At 39.9% G+C, this 17,592-nt stretch overlaps 1 protein-coding gene across 1 annotated transcript in view; it reads left to right on the top strand.

Moving 5' to 3' along the window:
- The first annotated feature begins 736 nt into the window (after positions 1–736).
- The window catches only part of slc2a15a (solute carrier family 2 member 15a), a 79,175-nt gene continuing 62,319 nt past the window's right edge, over positions 737–17,592 (top strand). Inside the window, exon 1 of the mRNA XM_073482369.1 lies at positions 737–997. Coding sequence (XP_073338470.1) covers positions 737–997 — 261 coding nt within the window. The remainder of the gene's footprint in view (positions 998–17,592) is intronic.

The raw sequence follows: 17,592 nt of genomic DNA, 5'->3' as shown, positions 1-17,592 counted from the left end.
GCTGCATTTGGGTCCTACTCCACACGTTACAAACTTTACCAAAACATCGGAAACCAATATCAAATCATTCTTTCCAAACAATAGTACATGTTCTTTACCAAGAGTCACCCATAGCACAAAGACTATAACTAATTAACAGTTGATGGTATGCAGCATTATTGTAGGTGGGTGGTGCATATCAAGTGGCATCCACACAGTGTGGATTAATAATAATAAATATTGGCACTCCACAGGGATGTGTCCTCAGCCCCATCCTCTACACCCTGTTCGCCTACAACTGTGTCACCTCCCACAAGGACAACATCATCCTAAAGTTCGCGGACGACACCGCAGTGATAGGATGCATCACTGGCAGGGACGAAGCGGCCTACAGGAGGGAGGTGGCCAGTCTGGTGTCATGGTGTGAGGACAACAACCTCACCCTCAACACAGACAAGAAGAAGGAGATGATAGTGGACATGAGGAAGAAGAGGAGACCTCATCGGCCACTGTACATCCAGGAGCTTGAAGTAGAGAGGGTGAGCAGCTTCAAATACCTCGGCGTCCACATCAGTGATGACCTCACCTGGTCACTCAACACCACACAGCTGGTAAAGAGGGCCCAACAGCGGCTGTATTTTCTGAGGAGGTTGAGGAAATTTGGCATGTCGCCTGAGACCTTAGCAACTTCTATAGCTGCATTGTTGAGAGCATCTTGACCAGCTGTATCCCCGTGTGGTATGGCAGCACTACCGCTATGGACCATAAACGCCTGCAGAGAGTGGTAAAGACTGCTGAGAAGATCACTAGGACTTCACTGCCCTCTCTGCAGAGCATCTACCACCGCAGAGTCCACAGGAGAGCCGCCTCCATCCTCAAAGACCGCACCAACCCCCAGCACGGACTGTTCACAATTCTACCCTCAGGCCGGAGGTACAGAAGTGTTAAATCCAAGACCACCAGACTAAAGAACTCTTTCTTTCCCACTGCCATCAGACTCCTAAACAGCAGATACACTGTAAATTGTAATAAGTTCACTTTACTTAAAAAAAGTCAGGAAACCGATTGCCTCAAAATCTCCAAGTAAAGTAGCTAATTCATTTTAAGGTGTTATAGCTGAAAATAACTGTGTTTAGACAACTCCGATAATGGCAGTAAACCTAGTATAGTTAACTCAAAATCATTAGTTAGGTTGACTATAAAATGTCAATTTTGACTACTTAAACTTGTGAGTTATGTTAATTAAGCAGTACTCGTAAAAATAAGTTATCCTTACAAGTTTAAGTGTTCACATTACTAGCAAAATATCAGGAAACCGATTGCCTTGATATGTTCAAGTAAGCTGAACCAAAAGTGATAAGTTATTGAAACGAAGAGACAACAGACAACAGTTTGAATGGAAAACAAAGTTTAATAATTAAACTTTTTTTGTTCTGAACACAAATACATGGAGAAATAGGGTCCAGGCTGAAAACTACTTAAGTTTACCTTAAATACAGGGGTTCTCAAGTGTGGTTACATACTTTGTATGTAATATAAACACTAACCTTTTTTTTTTGTATAACAAACTTTGTATGTAATATAAAGACTAACTTTTCCATAGACTTTTTCAGAAAAAAGTGACACGTGACTTTTTTTCTAGGGCGGCCTTCAATCTAATATTGAGTCCCTAAAACGGCCCTCAGTCATTAAAAGTTTCCAATCCACCTATTGCATGACTGCAAAATAAGATCACTATTTCAACTGAATGTGCAACTGTAATCCTGATGTTTAAGACAGCTCCCGCTGAAACCTGCTCAGAGCTTTCTGATTTAAATTCTTAGTGGATGAGTTTAGCACTGCACTAGAGATTGACTTTCAACAGATACTAAGTCAACAGATATATCTTTCAACAGATATCAAGTCTGAGATAACTGGCTAAAGAACCTGATGCTGGTAATCAATATCACCACAATCATGTAAGCATTAACACAAAAGGAAAAAGAGAAGCTAAAAGGAAAGTAGGTGTTCATGTTTCTCCTCATAAACATAAAACCATTTAGTAGTCTGAAAGTGCGATGAGGCTCCCTCCCACAAAAAAGGATCAAACAAAAAAGAAAATCCCTTTCCCAATAAGGGTAAAGGTATCAACGTGACCCATGTCACGTCACATTCACATCGTGAACACATTCACTCATTGCATCAGAAGATTTTTGAGTGATTGTATTTTTGGTTTTAGGGATTTATGTCCAAGTGAGAGAAGCACCCTTTGGATGAAGTCAAAGGTGTACTTCAGTTGTTGAGGGTACTCGAAATTCAGAGCGTAAGTAAGTCCAAAGAGCAAGCACATGGCATGTGGAAGATTTCCAAGGTCATCCATGACAATTCTTTCTTCCAAAATGATTGCAGTACCTGAAGACTCAAGGTGGAGTGAGTCAGGGGAGGCCTGTCTGTCCTCAGGAATGATGGTCAGGATCCCAATGGGGGTGTGAGACATGTCTGGGTCTTCGCAGTCCTAACAACAATAGCAGCAATAACGCCAAAATTACATATCAGATGTCACCTTGAATTTATATGGCAAAAAACACAAAACAGCCACTAAAAGTACAACGTAACACTTCTTCATCACTGCGGCTTCTGGGCAATGTACTTGCTACTACCACAGGAGGCTGATGAGTAAACTTCCAGTGTAGTACAGGAATGTGAAACTCCTACAGTTTGCAGCTGTCACACCTATGGCAGTCCACTCATCAGCCTCCTGTGACAGTATAGCGAGTGCACTTCCCAAGAGCATCAGCGATAAGTTTTGATGTTGTTGCAAGGGAAAGTTCATAACATAAGAGACCTTTGCCAGGACAAAAGCGAAACCTTTTATTTTATTTAAAGAACCAGCCAAGTGAGAAAAGACAGAGAGAGCAGGAGACAGGACAGACTGACAAACACGTAGAGGAGCAACAGACAGGACAGATAGACGCACATGCAGAGGAGCAACAGATAGAAGCACATGCAGAGGAGCAACAGACAGGACAGATAGACACACATGCAGAGGAGCAACAGATAGAAGCACATGCAGAGGAGCAACAGACAGGACAAATAGAATGACCAACAGGGCAGATGGAAGAAGACACAGAGGGACAGACAGAAGAGACCCCCCCAATCCAACAGCAGGGCCAGAAGTGTCGTGCTCTGGCTGGAGCAGCAACATAGATCCGTCTTCAAAAATGAGTGGACCTCTTCATGGCCATTTATTACCAGAGGGAGCCTCAACACGCACTACTGGTGTGCAGTCTGCCGTATTGAAAACTCATGTTGCCACCAGGTTGTGACAGATGTAGTGCGCCACATAAAAAGCAAAGGCCACCAAGAAAAGCAACGGGCTCTCCAGTCCACAACCACAATATCCCAATATGCAATGCCCGTTCCCTCTGTTGGGGGGATGTCTGCACAAGAGGTTAAGGTATGATATGTGTATGGTCCTGTCAAGGTTCAGTCAAGAGTTTTGTGTTATAGTTGATCACGGTAAAGTCATGGTTGATAGTTTTAACTAATTTGTGGTTTGTATTTCAGTGTAGTACAGTCCAGTTTTCTTAATTTGAGATCTTAGTTGCTGAATGTGTTTTTTACCTGTGCCCTGTTATCGCAGGTGTCTATTTGAAATAAACTATGGTGTTTTGGGAGGATTAATAATTTTTAATTTCTTACAGACAAGAAGGGCTGAGGTCAAAATGACAGCTGGGTTGGTAGTTCACAACGTCCCCCTAGCCTTTGCGGACCACCTGGGGCCTCTCCTAAAAGAATGTTTTGGAGATTCGAAGACAGCGCAGGAGTACAGGCCAGGACTCAGTCATCCTGCATTACCAATGAAGCACTTGCACCATATTTCACACAGGAGCTTGTGAAGGAGATGAAAAAAGCCCCGTATACCCTTGTTATGGATGGGTCGAATGACACTGGTATTTCCCAAACTATTTGAGATTTTTCTCCTCTGCAAAACATTTGCTTTGTGTATTTTTAAACATCTAACAACATGAATATCTGTATGATTCTAACTTCTCATTATAGGAGTGGAAAAGTTGAACCCGCTTACTGTCCGGGTCTTCATGGGCAGCAAAGTTGTCCACCAGTTTTTAAGTATGTGCACAACAAGTGGGACGAGATGTGGGACAGCAAGTGAGATCTTCACCAAAATTAACTCCACCTTTAGAGGAGCACGACATCCCTTGGGAGAACTGCATTGGTCTCTCAGTCGACAATGCAGCTGTGAACATTGGATCACGTAATTCCATTGCCTCTAGGGTCCTCCAGAAGCATCCCAACACCTATATTCATAGTTGTCCTTGTCATGTGGCACATAACACCGCCAAAGCTGCAGGAGTGGGATTCTTAAAAGTGAGTTAAGGCCTGATTTATCTTTACATGTAACTTTTTATTTGTATCCTAATTACGTGCATTGACTGAATGTTTTATGATTTGATTAATGCATTGCAGTTGTCCGGTTTTGATTTGGAGGATATGGTAGTTGACATTGGTTACTGGTTCAAGGGTAGCAAAAATCGGAAAGGATACCTGACAGGTATGCTTGTTTGATACTATTAAGTGTAATATTGAAATGCTGAGCTGTAGAAAATATATGATATGGAATTAAATGTCTGAAACAGAGTTTTGTGAGCTCCATGAAGCGGAGTACATGGAGGTCCTCCTGCATACATCGGTTCGTTGGCTAAGTCTTGAACGTTGTGTGACCAGGATCCTGAGGCTGTATGAACCTCTGGCCAGCTACTACAAATCTGCTAGTAGGGTCATCAATTTTCAATTTCATTATGCAGCAACTACATGGATTGTTAGTCACATACTTGTATTAATGACAACCTCTTGTTTTGTGTTATTTATTGATTGATTCAAGATGAAAACCAGGCCAGGTTCAAGAGGCTTGTGCAGACATTCACTGACCCCATGACAGAAGTGTACCTGCTGTTCTTTTACCATATTTTCGTTACGGCAACATTACGGTAGCATCAAAATCGCTATTTTTAAAACACTAACTCGGGGATCGACTCTTCTCGTCTGGCAGGACAGCGGTGAGCGGAGCAAGCTACTGCTAGTGTGAGTTGTTCAAAAACCTTCTTTTTAGTAAACTCTGTGTACACAAACAATGTTCTCAATGCTCATGTTCATGTGTAGAGACCCTGGTGATACTACAAGTCTTCTTAGTGTTTTAAAAATATGCTACCGTAATGTTGCCCCTAGCACGCCATTGAAAATGAGTTTGACCCGAAAACGAAAATACGGTCATTTTCTTGTTTCTAGTGTTTTTTTTGGAAAGAAATCTAATTTTTGCCCTCTCTTCCTCCTTGCCAGTGTGAGAACACCTTCTCTGGAACCAGCTCCTGCTCTGAGCTTCTGTGTTCACTCACTCAAGTCCTCCACCTGCGCCACTGTGACTCGTCTTCTCTTCTCGGAGCCTCACCTTGCCTTCTTTGTTATACCTTCCACTGAGTGATTCAATCAAAAACTTTTTATACCTTCCTCAGTCTTGGTGTCTGCTTCTGGGTCCTAACATCTGCTGCCAAGCATAACATAAATGTCTGAAATAAGGTATGTGGTAACCACAGGCTAAAAATATTTACTAGGGCTGTCAAAGTTAACGCATAATTATTGTGTTAATGCAAATTCCTCTTAACGCCAATAATTTTTTTGACAAGCGATTAACGCAAGCACATTATGACCCTCAGCCCACTCCATTGTTTAGGAAATCAGGAAGCAACGCAGCAGTAACGTTGTGGATGGCAAGCACAAACAAACCTCTTTGATCAGAAATGGATAAAGGAAAGGGTCTTTTAAATGGCAAGTTCAGCCAGATGATTCTTTTGACAAGAACAAAGTTGGTTGCATTTACAATTTGAATAGGATTACCACTGGAGTACGTCGAGTCTCCACTAACAAGTGGCTAAGTGAGACTCCAGAAGTTGTCAGGGACATAAAACACCATCATGCCGACTAATGTACTCACCTGTCCATCTTTACAGGCAGACTTTAGTTGCAAACTATTCTAGCTCTAACCCCCAGTTTCTACCGAGCCCGTAACAACTGCGATACGGTCGCCAGAGCTGATCACGGCTGTTCTAGACAATGCTCATGTTTCCACGATACATGTCATGTTTCAGCAGCAACCCAGAAGCAGCTCTCCACTCTGCTCCACGGAGAATGCACGGCAAGTCTATTTTTGACAGAAGCAGTCTATTTTCTGTACAGAGCAGATCGAGCCAGACATAAAGTCAGACAGTGGAACAGCATAGTGCACCAGGTAAATTTTCAAAGTAAAACACCTGGTGCCAATTCAGCTATTACAGCTCAAAAAAAAGTTTGAAATATTTACAATAAAAACATTTAAAACAGTCAAATAACTAAACGATTTAACTACGTAGCCTATTCAACTAAAGTAGAAGCAAAAGAATCAAGTAGAAATGATAAACAGTCTAAGCAGGTCAACACCATCAGGCAGGCATGACTCTTCACTTCTGAAATGCTCCCGGTGGGATATGAAGTCGCGTGGAGGACTGAACAAAACAGTGGCCCACATGCCAGGTAACAAAGACTTGCCCAGAATCAAGGGGTAACTGTACACATGGGCGTCGCAACAATATATGAGTTCACTTTGAAATTGTGTCTGCCACCCGGCACATTTCAGAGCGCTGCATCTGTGCTTCACTAGCTATTAAATACATTCCACTTGCTTACTGAGAGAATACTCAAATTAATGAAAATCCAGACTACATTTTTATTGCTACCTTGCACTGAGGCACATTGTTCAGTGGCTGTCTGGTGTTAATAGGTGGACATTATATTTTATGAGGGGTGGATGTTTGAAAATTGATTGAATACTGATGGTGATCAATTCAATGTTTACTTTTTAATTAAAATATCATTTGATTGGTATATTGCATTCATAACTTAATTTTGTGGACATTTCAATTGGGAAGAGCTTTTATTTTAGTGCCTTGCGGTTCAACTCACTGCCATTTTTATTTGACATGATATGTCACTGTAATACACTGCAGACAAATTCCCAAAAATTCTAGGGGGGATCCCCCCAAAACTTCTGATAAAACTGTCCCACCCACATTTTATGCTTCCCACGCCCATAACTTTACAACTTTAGATTGATTAATTTATAGAACCCATGTATAGTAATTGTGTAGTAAGGCGCTTAATGGTGGTGACATTTAAGTCATGCAACCGAAATGTAGTCTATTTCTAGTCAAATATTAGCTTTTTAACTCTAGTTATTTGATTTTATGTGAAAAATCACAAAAGTGATGTTCAATTATGAAGATTCTTTTGCTGAACAAAACGTGTATCACAAGTTTGAGTGTGCCACAGCACTCATTTTTGTCAATAATTCAAAATCCAATAGGCTTTTTGTCATGGGAAACCAGGGTGATGCTAACTTCTGGATAAGCCTACAAAACTACATCATTTCTGCAGCACTCCATTTCCCCTCTCATCTCCTCTACTTCTACTTGTTTCTTCTTTGACTCTTTCTTTCGTTCTTTCGTTCTTTCGTTCTTTCTTTCTTTCTTTCGTTCTTTCTTTCTTAATCCTTAGTCTCCTCCATTTTTGCTCACTTTCCTGCCTATCCTTTTACTTTCCTTCTCCTCTCACAACAGTCTCTCCTCTCTCCTCTCCTCCCTGCTTATCCCCTCTCTCCTCCGTCTCTTCCTTTTGTAAATTCATTTAGAGTTAATTGCTTCCAGCAGTCTTTTCTCTCAGTCTGTCACGCTGCACTCCGTCATGTGATGACACTGTATGGGCTTGTTCGGGGGCCTGTGTGCTGCTGCTCGGTGGAGGATAGGCCTGACAGGCTGCACATGAACTGGCTTGACTGGAACAGGATCTACTATTCCCTGGATCGTGTGTGACCACGCCTGCTACGACAGCAATGAAATCCTCAGCCGTGTAGAGAGAAACCCTGCTGCTGTTTGCTGTGAGACTGGCTGACAGAAATCATAAATGGCTGAAGAGGTTTTAATTCCATCTTCGGGGAAAATCACATCGGTAAGTTCAGACTGACTGCTTGAATCAGGTCAGACCCAGAGCCAGGACCGTCAGCTGACTGTTCCCAGATTTTTTTAGACAAGTCCCAGCAGCTAATAGCATTTACTACCAACTTTCAAAATTGTAGCTCCATACTTGGGACAAAGTAGATTAGTGGCTGCACTAAATATCTTATGAAATGTTTGAAGTGGGTTACCAAACTTTTAGATCATGAAATGTAAAATGATTAACAAAACCTATACAGTGAAAGCTGCTACTTCGATTTCACCGAAAAAATATGAGGATACATTCTCCAGTGTTTTTGAAGTTATCACTTTGCCTGACTCACTCAATACCAACAGATTAACTCGTACAGTAGTCTGTACACTTTGAGCACAGCCTATGTGAAAAGGCACAGTGAACTTCAATGAGGTCAACATCTGATTTACCTCAGATTTGATTACATTTTACAGATAAGGCCCACTGTGAAAAAGTTCTGACTTTCGACTCGACTTTAAAGGTAATTGCTTGTAGAAAGGTGCAGAATAAAGTACCTTTTTTTTATCTTTCTATCTATCTTTATTATTGTGAATTAATCATTTTAACAAAACATTTCAGCCAATAGTATAACACCATTGGAATCACATGGTATCTGTGTTTCATCAGCATCAAGAGTCTTGGTAGTTGCAAGTTTGTCAAAATAAAACGTAAAAATGGTTTATTTCCACAGTGTACGCTCAGCATACTGTATTGCCCTTATGTTAGCAAGCACGCATTAGCAACGTTAGCGTAATCTAGCATTTGTGATGTTAGCGTTAAACTAGCTAGTGTTAGCAACGTTAGCTACAACAAACTGCCAACCACTTGAGGGGGCAGATGATTTGAACAACAGAAGGGTTGGGTACCAAACTTGGTACTTTTAAGGGTACTGACCGTATAACGTTGGTACTACTGAGTAGCGATTCATAATAAATCAATCTGTGCTAAATTTCAGTACCTGACTGAACATCTTTAGTAACGTTGTAGAGAGAAAGACGGAGTGAGACGTCTCCCCAAAACTCAGTCACTGACTGCGTCCAAATTTCCTTACCCACATGCTGTTTAGTTTGCTAACATAGTATGTTTTTTTTTTTAGTATGTCAGAAAAATTGGTATGAAACCAAATAGTATGTGCATACTGTCTACGAGTAAATATTACAGTATGTATTCTTTGATTCCCGATCGATTTTATATATCAAGTACTCAGCCTGTTAGCTTGATGCTAATACATGATGGGAATTCCTATTAACATGCTAATGGAGGTTATCCTCACTACTGCGATATTCACAAGTGATACGTTTTAATTCAAATACTGAACAGAAAAAGATATGTGTGCTCTTATTTACAGGTATAAACAGTATTCAATATGCTTTGGAAGCAATTATGACTGCTGACTTCATATAATTAGCTCAATCTGCTGCTGTATACTGTAACACTAAGCTGCTACAGCAAGCTCAAAGGGGTGAAAATACAAACTCAAAATTCCAAATCAGTTTAAAACACAGCCACCACTAGTGGAGATTTTGCATGCCAGGACAGGGCAGCACATATACATCTTGATGATTTTTAAACAGTATAGCAAGATGCTACTCAAAAAAAAAAAAAGAAATTTGAAAAGACTGACTGGCGTGATATGCATTGTTACTGGAAATATGACTCATGATATATTGACTGTAGAAGTGAATGATTGAACTGGTTAGAACAGATTTATTTTTTTTTGTTATTACAGAGAGAGTAAAGTACTGAAAAAAGGTACCGTTGGGTACCAGTGCCGAATTCTAGATACCGATATCAAAACCGGTATTGGTTTAAATGTGAACGGTACCCAACCCTACACAACAGCGATGTCGTGATGGGAATGCAATGGAAGGGAGGAGATGGAAGGTCACATTTAGTGGCTGGATGTTATCAAAAACACCTTTTTAAACTCAAAATTCAGAAGTAAAAAAAAAAAAGTTGGAAGACAAATATTTTTTTACACTGAACATAATCCCCTTCTGTAAAATTGCTATTTTAACAAAAAGGATGTTCACTATCTTAACACTGAACAATTTTATGAAAATTAACATATTATGACTCATCCATAATGGTGGACTGTTAATTTTTTGGGGTTCAGGGTTCAGGGTTGGGTAGATTAGTAAGATGTGTTTCAAGCTCAGGCTGCTTGACATCGTCACATCCTTGTTGTTTATGTGGCAGATAAACATGGGAAATCGAGCTAAATACCCAACAGACTATATACTAGTTCACCTGAATGTTTACAGCACATTGTTGTGCTTTAGTCTGTGTAATAGAAATTAGCATTCTGAAGATCTCCATAGATACAACTTAAAAGCAGCATACTGGATGAGTCAAAATGGTGAAAGCTGTCAGATTCTCATGACAAATAACAAATATGCGGGACAGCAGACCCTCTGAGGGAGGAGTTTATTGCAGATGAATGGGTTAAGAAAGCATGTGATTTTATCAGTCGAGGCTGCTGTTTAGTTTCTTGTTTTAGCCTGGCATGGCTTTAGGAATTGTGATGTCGGTCTGTGGGTCTGTCGGCTACTTTGAGCAAGGATGAAATACTGCATTGAAATTGCTACACACATTTATGGTCTCCAAAGGAAAAACTTGTATCCCCTGACTTTTGATCTACTGCCAACGTCAGGTCAAAATGTCTGTTTATCCAATACTTTGGCTGATGATTAAATACCTGCAAAACCTGCATTTCCGTCGGCCTCAGCTGTACTTATGTTTATAACTAATTTGTTTGCATGCTAAACTAAGATGCTAAGCATATGACTGATGAATATCAAGAAGGTAGCATTGTAATCTTTAACATTTTAGCATGTTGACAGTAGCACTAGCACTCTTGACACTAGCACTAGCATGGCTATAAATTCTTACTCTTGACAACAGTCAGTGTTGTTGTTTTTTTTCTACAATGATCACACTTGTTTCTAACCCCTGAAAGGAGACATGTTATGCTAATTTTCAGGTTCATATTTACATCACAGACATTGAAATGCAAAGCATTTACAAAGTGCACCCTGCAGGGAGGTTTCTAGGTGTCTGCTGGAAGAAGAAGGGTAGAGAGGGAGAGAGAGGAGAGCAAGGTACATTACCACTGTCACAACCCTAAATTAACCAAGCTCAGATCAAATTAGTCTACAGGGCCATAAGTGAACAGCAGAGCTCAACAGTCACACCAATGAAGGTTTATTTTTAGATTTTTTATTTTGGCAATGACCATCAATAAAGCAGAATTAATAGAGACTTCATAGTGCAATCTTCAACAATAACAAGTACTGTAATTACAAAACAAGAACTTGTCAGCTGAATGGAATTATGGAACCTTGAAGGACACATTTTAAGGCAGGTACTGTTGCCTTTTCAAACCAATGATCTGTACATTTTAATTTACATCTAGGCTTAAACATAAAAAAAAAAAAAAAAATATTCACACCCTAAAGAATCAGCTCAGTATCTACTGCCTTACTCTATTTGAAGGAGCCAAACACATGTCTATGCCTGTCTCTAACAAAATGAACTGTTGGCATATTTGTTTCACATCAATATTTTCCAGTTTGTCCTGGTGGATATGGCACACAGCAACATTGTTCATCCTCACTTGTGTCATTATGGTTCTAAGCCATGTTTTCAGGGATGGGTTTTCATCTTAATTTAAATAAACATAGTCTTGGCTTTTATAATATTTAGATCTTGTCGCCATATTCAGATGATAAATAAAACGTTGAAGCTTTTAAACGCATAATGACAATGAAGAACGGAGCGACTTAACAACCACAGCTCTGGGCTGTTTCTCCTCTCCTCCTCCCCTCCCCTTACTACGGGTGTCCCTGATTCACCATGGTTAAATGACATGATTGTAACACAGAAGGATCATTACAATAGGCTGAAAATGTTCATATTTTTCTTGTTGCCAGCTTTTGTCATTATGCCTTTTGCAAGCTTCAGAAATGTAGTTATCGTCTGAATCTAAAAAATAAAATACTGGGAAAAAAAATAAAATAAATTGATGGATGTAGCTAGCTACTACAGCCAGCCCACATTCATGAGCCAGCCTACCACACATTAACAAGAAAACGCAAAGCCAATCCTATTAGCGATATTGATTTAGGGAGGCAGGACTAGTAGAGAACAAGATCTGTTAACCGTTTGTGTACCAAATAATTGCCGGGGACAATTTACTCACTGGATATTGGTGGGGACATGTTCCTAGCATCCTTACCCAATCCTACGCCCATGGTTTACACCATTTTCAAAAAAAAAAAACTAAAAAAAAAAAACACATTATTTTTGGCTAGACCACAACAGTGTAGTTACAGGATTGGTCACCGCAGTCGAGTAGCATTTGCTCATTGGCCATTGGCCTTATCAAATTAATCTGTGCAGTTATTACTTCACCAGGGGGGCATTTCCTACTCAGCTATGAGTAAATGCACGTAGAATTGAGCGCTGATGCCCTCACCTCCCCACACACAGGAGTTTGCTGACAGTAAAAACATGAAGTGACTAAAGTGTTGTTTGGAAGAAATGAGAAGAAGGTGAAATATTTTGCTTTTTAATATTATTCAACCTTAACTAGTGGCAAACTGTGCAGGATTTGTCGGAGCCGTTTATTAAAACATTATTAGAAGTTGGCACTAATGAGGGAGACAGAGAAGCCCTTTTCAGACGGATTCTGCAATAGTGCCCCCATGTAGGTTCACCTCTACACCACCTATGTAATTTCACACTGAACCAAGCAGCACCAAGCTGCAGAACCAAAAGAGGCGTGATGGTACACGTCATAATGTTGAGATCTGTGGGGGGCATTTCAGCATGTTTACACTAAATCCTGTACATTTAAAAATGCCTCAGCAAACTTTTTATAATCATATGGATGCTGTTGTGTTGTGATTGAGATCTTGACCCACCATGTATTATGGAAAGCAACAAAGATACTGCAACAAAGGAGCTGCCTTTTCTGAATGGAAGAAATCTTTGGTCATAATTAAATGAGTCCAAATTAGAGATTATAAATATAAAATAAAAATATAAATATAAATAAATAAAATTACAAATGCAAAATTAAATGTAAAATAAATACAATTTAAAAAGATGGTTATTTTACTACACAACTAGGGATAATCGGATCATAAATAAACTTAAAAAGGAAGAGTAAATTGAAAAAATAAAATTTGATTTTTCTTTAATGCAAAAGTTAAAATGGAAATGTTCAAACTGTTAGCACTTGTAAAGATGAAACTGTAAATGGTAATGAAAATAAGACAAGGGAAACATGAAATGTGTAATTGGCGGTGTTTTTAACTTAGATATCTGCACTACCATAAATACCAGCACAAGGCCCACTTCTAAATCAACTTCGTCACCGCACATGTTAGAGAAGAAATCTGATCTGTATTGGCCATAGCCTCACTGCCCTCACTAACGTTACAGCTTTGCAACAGTCTTTGCAGACTCATGATATATTGCAGGCTAACTGGTGGGTTCTAATCAAATACAAAAAGTAGCTGAGCAAATTAGTTCTTTTAGTTTGACCATTTTCAGACCTAGCTCTATTGTTTTCTTCAGGGCATGACTATCAAGAAAAGTTACATACAGCAGCAACACACAAGCACATATTGGTGAGGATTCAATTCAATACAAGCTCTTTATAACAAGTAAAGCTAATGGGGCTAGTGTCGCAGTAACATACAAACACGAAAAGCAACAGGAAAAACAGTTAGGAGCATCAAACCTACCACGTCATGTTCAAATAGTTTCTCTTGATTGTCTCCGAGTAGTACAATATTGGTCCCACATCGCCATAGACTGGGAGTAGCTGTCATAGCCGAATATAGCCTAATGCTAACACCTGATTTAACAGGCTGACCTACAAAATTAACAGTAAAACAAGATAAACCATGGCAAAACCTACAGCTTCCAATCCACTGGGTCTCAACATTCTCAGCACAGATTAAATGAAGACTTTTTCTTGATTCTTGCGGCCAACAACAGAGCAGTTCTAGTGCTTAGTTCTTCGCTTCATACAAGCCTTCGTCCTGTGGTATTACACTTACAAATGTTGAAATACTTAGACAGTTAAGTAGGTGGGACTCTTACCTCTTTAACCCTCACTGTCATCATAACCCAATACCACAAAGTAGATTTTGTGCCTATTCCTTCACCAAACCACAGTGGTAGCATTTGTAACACTCATGTATTTTGGATGATACTGACTAATTGTCTCCAGACAATTTGATCAATATTAGGAGTTTCAGCAAAACCCTAATTTATGTTTAACGACAACAATAACAGTAACAGTAACAATAACACCCTTAGTCGTTAACGACTCCGTAAGGTCACTCCCAGAGTTTAAAAGCCTGCAGCTCCCCTCCAGTTAGTTAGAACTGAAGAAGCCTCTTGGATGAGAGGTGAAACATCTTCAAGAAACTGAAACAAGTCCATCTGTCATGATACAGTACTTGGATTTACCATGACCTGGATGACTGAGAACCTTCATCAACAATAATAAAAATAATTTACTTTTAGTGACTTTGGTTTCATGTCATTTGCCTCTTATTTATATATTTCAATATTTGGGGCAATCACCTTTCTAGCTGTCACCGTCATAGTTTTCCAATGTAGCGCTTTTCCTGACTTTTTCAAGATTCAAGATTCAAGATTAACTTTAAAGTTTAGCTGGAAAAGGTTTCTGTCTTTGCCTGTCAGCCATGCCCTTTGGTTTGGTTGCAGTGAGGAATGGGAACAATGCCAACAAAAATGCCACTCTTTTCTCTTAAAAGGCCCCTATGAGCACAGGGAGGGTGTTTAGATGAGAACCAAATGTGAGGGTGTCAGTGTGCTCCAAACAAAGTGCTTCTTCACTCTGAAATCCTCTGTCTGACGTTGGAGTCATGGGGGCTGCATCTAACAATTTTTGTAACTTTCTCAAACTTCATGCTCGGTCTGTCGAGAAGTGAAAGTAGTCCCAAGTTCTGTTTCTTTTTCATTTTCACACAATTACTTTTGTCACTTTTTATGTGTGAGTCCAACACCCTATAACGGTGTGCCATTGTCATTTGTATGATTCACCACGCCTTTGAAGACAGGCTTTCTGTTCAACATTCTGCTGTGGTCATTTAGAAAACCTAGAAACACCTTTGACTTTAGACAAGGTTTGAATGCTGCACTTAATGTGTAACAATAGGATGCAACAATGAAACTGAGGAATGGTGAATATATGGGTTAATAAATATACACATTTTAATTATTATTTCAGTCTTTACAATTTTAACAACTTGCCTACCTCCCTAGATATTTTTTTTCTTAGTCTTAGTTTAGTTTGCCTGAATGTCATGTTCTGGTAACTGGTTAAGACACCTCTGGAGTTCTGCTAAATATCCACACAAATAAGGGGGCTTTATTTCAGGAGGTGAAGTGGGTTGTCCCCGAATAGGACGGTTGCTGGTTTGCCTGCCTGCACATTAAAGTATCCTTGAGCAAGATACTGAACCCCAAAGGTTGGCACCTTGCATGGCAGCCTCTGCCATCCGTGTATTCATGTGTGTATGAATAGGTGAATGTGAAGTGTTGTAAAGCACGTTGAGACTGGAAAGAGTGCTATAGAAGTCCATTTACCATGTGATTTCCTACACTAAAACACTCTGATTTACACTTAGATTGACTTCTTTATAACACAAAGAGAGGGCACTGTTGTTGGGACATCATGGCAAAAGACAAACGCAAATGTATGACTTTCAGCAAAATTATCATATTTATTTTAGAGGGCTTGTTTCAGAGAAATGTTAGCTTTCCAATAAAAAAATAAAAGACACCAGTTTTCACACAAGTCTTATTTTTTAAATGCTCACAAGGATCTACTTCTCCACTGTTCTCTGTATGAAACATGCTTTCAGTATTCTGCACTTCCTAATACACTTCTCTCACCCTTTGTCTGCAGCAGCTGACTGGCTCTTTGTTGGCAGTTGCATTCCTGACCTCCTTTGGGAGCTCCATGCTTTATGGCTATAATCTGGCTGTGGTCAATTCCCCTGCTGTGGTAAGACACACACAGACACACACACACACACACACACACAGATTCCAAAAGAGTTCCAGATTCAATTTGATTTTTGATCATTAAGTGCATTTGTTAAGGAGTTTAATCCACTGACTGATATGATTTCAAGTTATACTGACAATTTTAGCTCATTTTGTTCACCTGTCATGTAGAGGAGCCCAGTGAACACCTAGTAGATCCTCCTGAATAAAATTTCTTATCAAATTACCACAATATGGGCCAAACAACAAAGTTGAAGGCAATGAGGAGTTGGCTCAAGGCAGGTCATTTACTGTTCTGTGATTGCCATATGGGACAGATGTATGTCTGCTTTTCTACCTTGCTTTACCACAGAAAATGTATGCCTCTGGGGGGGGGGGTTCAGAACTGCTGCCTCCCTTTTCAGCTGCTCTCTAGCCACTGAGCATGGTTTAAAAAGTGTGTTGAAACTGTGCCGAACCCTGTCATATCAGAGGCGAGAGACAGTTGGATGGTTTGCCCCATCACTTCATGACGCTGCAGCCCAAATCTCTGGTGATTTATCAGTAAGACAGTGAATTCAGTCTTATCCTGCTTGGATTCATATACTATGAATGCAGGTCTTCCTGCTTATGAGGCTTAATGCAGTTGCTCTGTGAAATTGAGATGGAGCCCTGTGGTGGACTCTAAGGCACTGCTTTAAGAAGGGATCGGTGTCTTTGCTGGTTTGTTTGACAAGATTCAAGCCTCAGGGGTTTTTGACGCAGTGGCTGCATGACGGCTTTATCTACTTTATAAATAGGAGATATCTACTTGTAATGCAATGTTATGAAAGACTGTGGATTAATCCATGTCACCCAGTTCTCTAAAAGGAGTGCCTCTTTACTTCTCAGAGAAGACAAAATTGGGTGGTTTTCCCTCCTAGACAGTGCTCTTTGCACTTTTCCACAACAACAGGGTAGAGGATCATCTTTTCTCACCCCTGCTGCTCGTATGTCAATGGGGATGTGGGTACATTGAGAGTTCTGGACACAACAGTCTGAGAATTCTCTCAGAGAGCTCCTAACTTAGCCTACACATTCCTAGCCAGTCCTAGCTCAGGAGCGATTAAGGAAACTTCTCAGAGCAACTCTGAGCAAGGAAGGAACAGAAAGTTTTATCCAAGTGAGGCAGTTGACCCTGCAAGACATGACACATTCTTTTGAAAAGCTGTGATTGGTTCATCAAATTAAAAAATAAAGCACTCTTAGGGTAAGGGGCATAGAATATACAATGAAATCAATAGGCCTAATTATAAAATTTGGTCTCTATGAAGATATTGTGTAATAATGATACAATAAATTGTAAGCCATTCTTTAAAAGAAGTCTACAAAATGTTTGAAAACACAGGCCTACATGTGTAGTAGCTTGCTTACATGTATTTACCATGCTGGTAATTTGTAGGCCTAATCTACTTGACCATTAGGTATGGGAGAATATAAAGCAGCAGAAATACGCCCCATTCCCTCTGGTTATAGAAGCAGCGAGGA

Source organism: Pagrus major, chromosome 15 (assembly GCF_040436345.1).
Source record: "Pagrus major chromosome 15, Pma_NU_1.0".
NCBI lineage: Eukaryota > Metazoa > Chordata > Actinopteri > Spariformes > Sparidae > Pagrus > Pagrus major.
The sequence above is the reverse complement of the archived record's forward strand: the minus strand, read 5'-3'. Positions and strand labels throughout refer to the sequence as shown.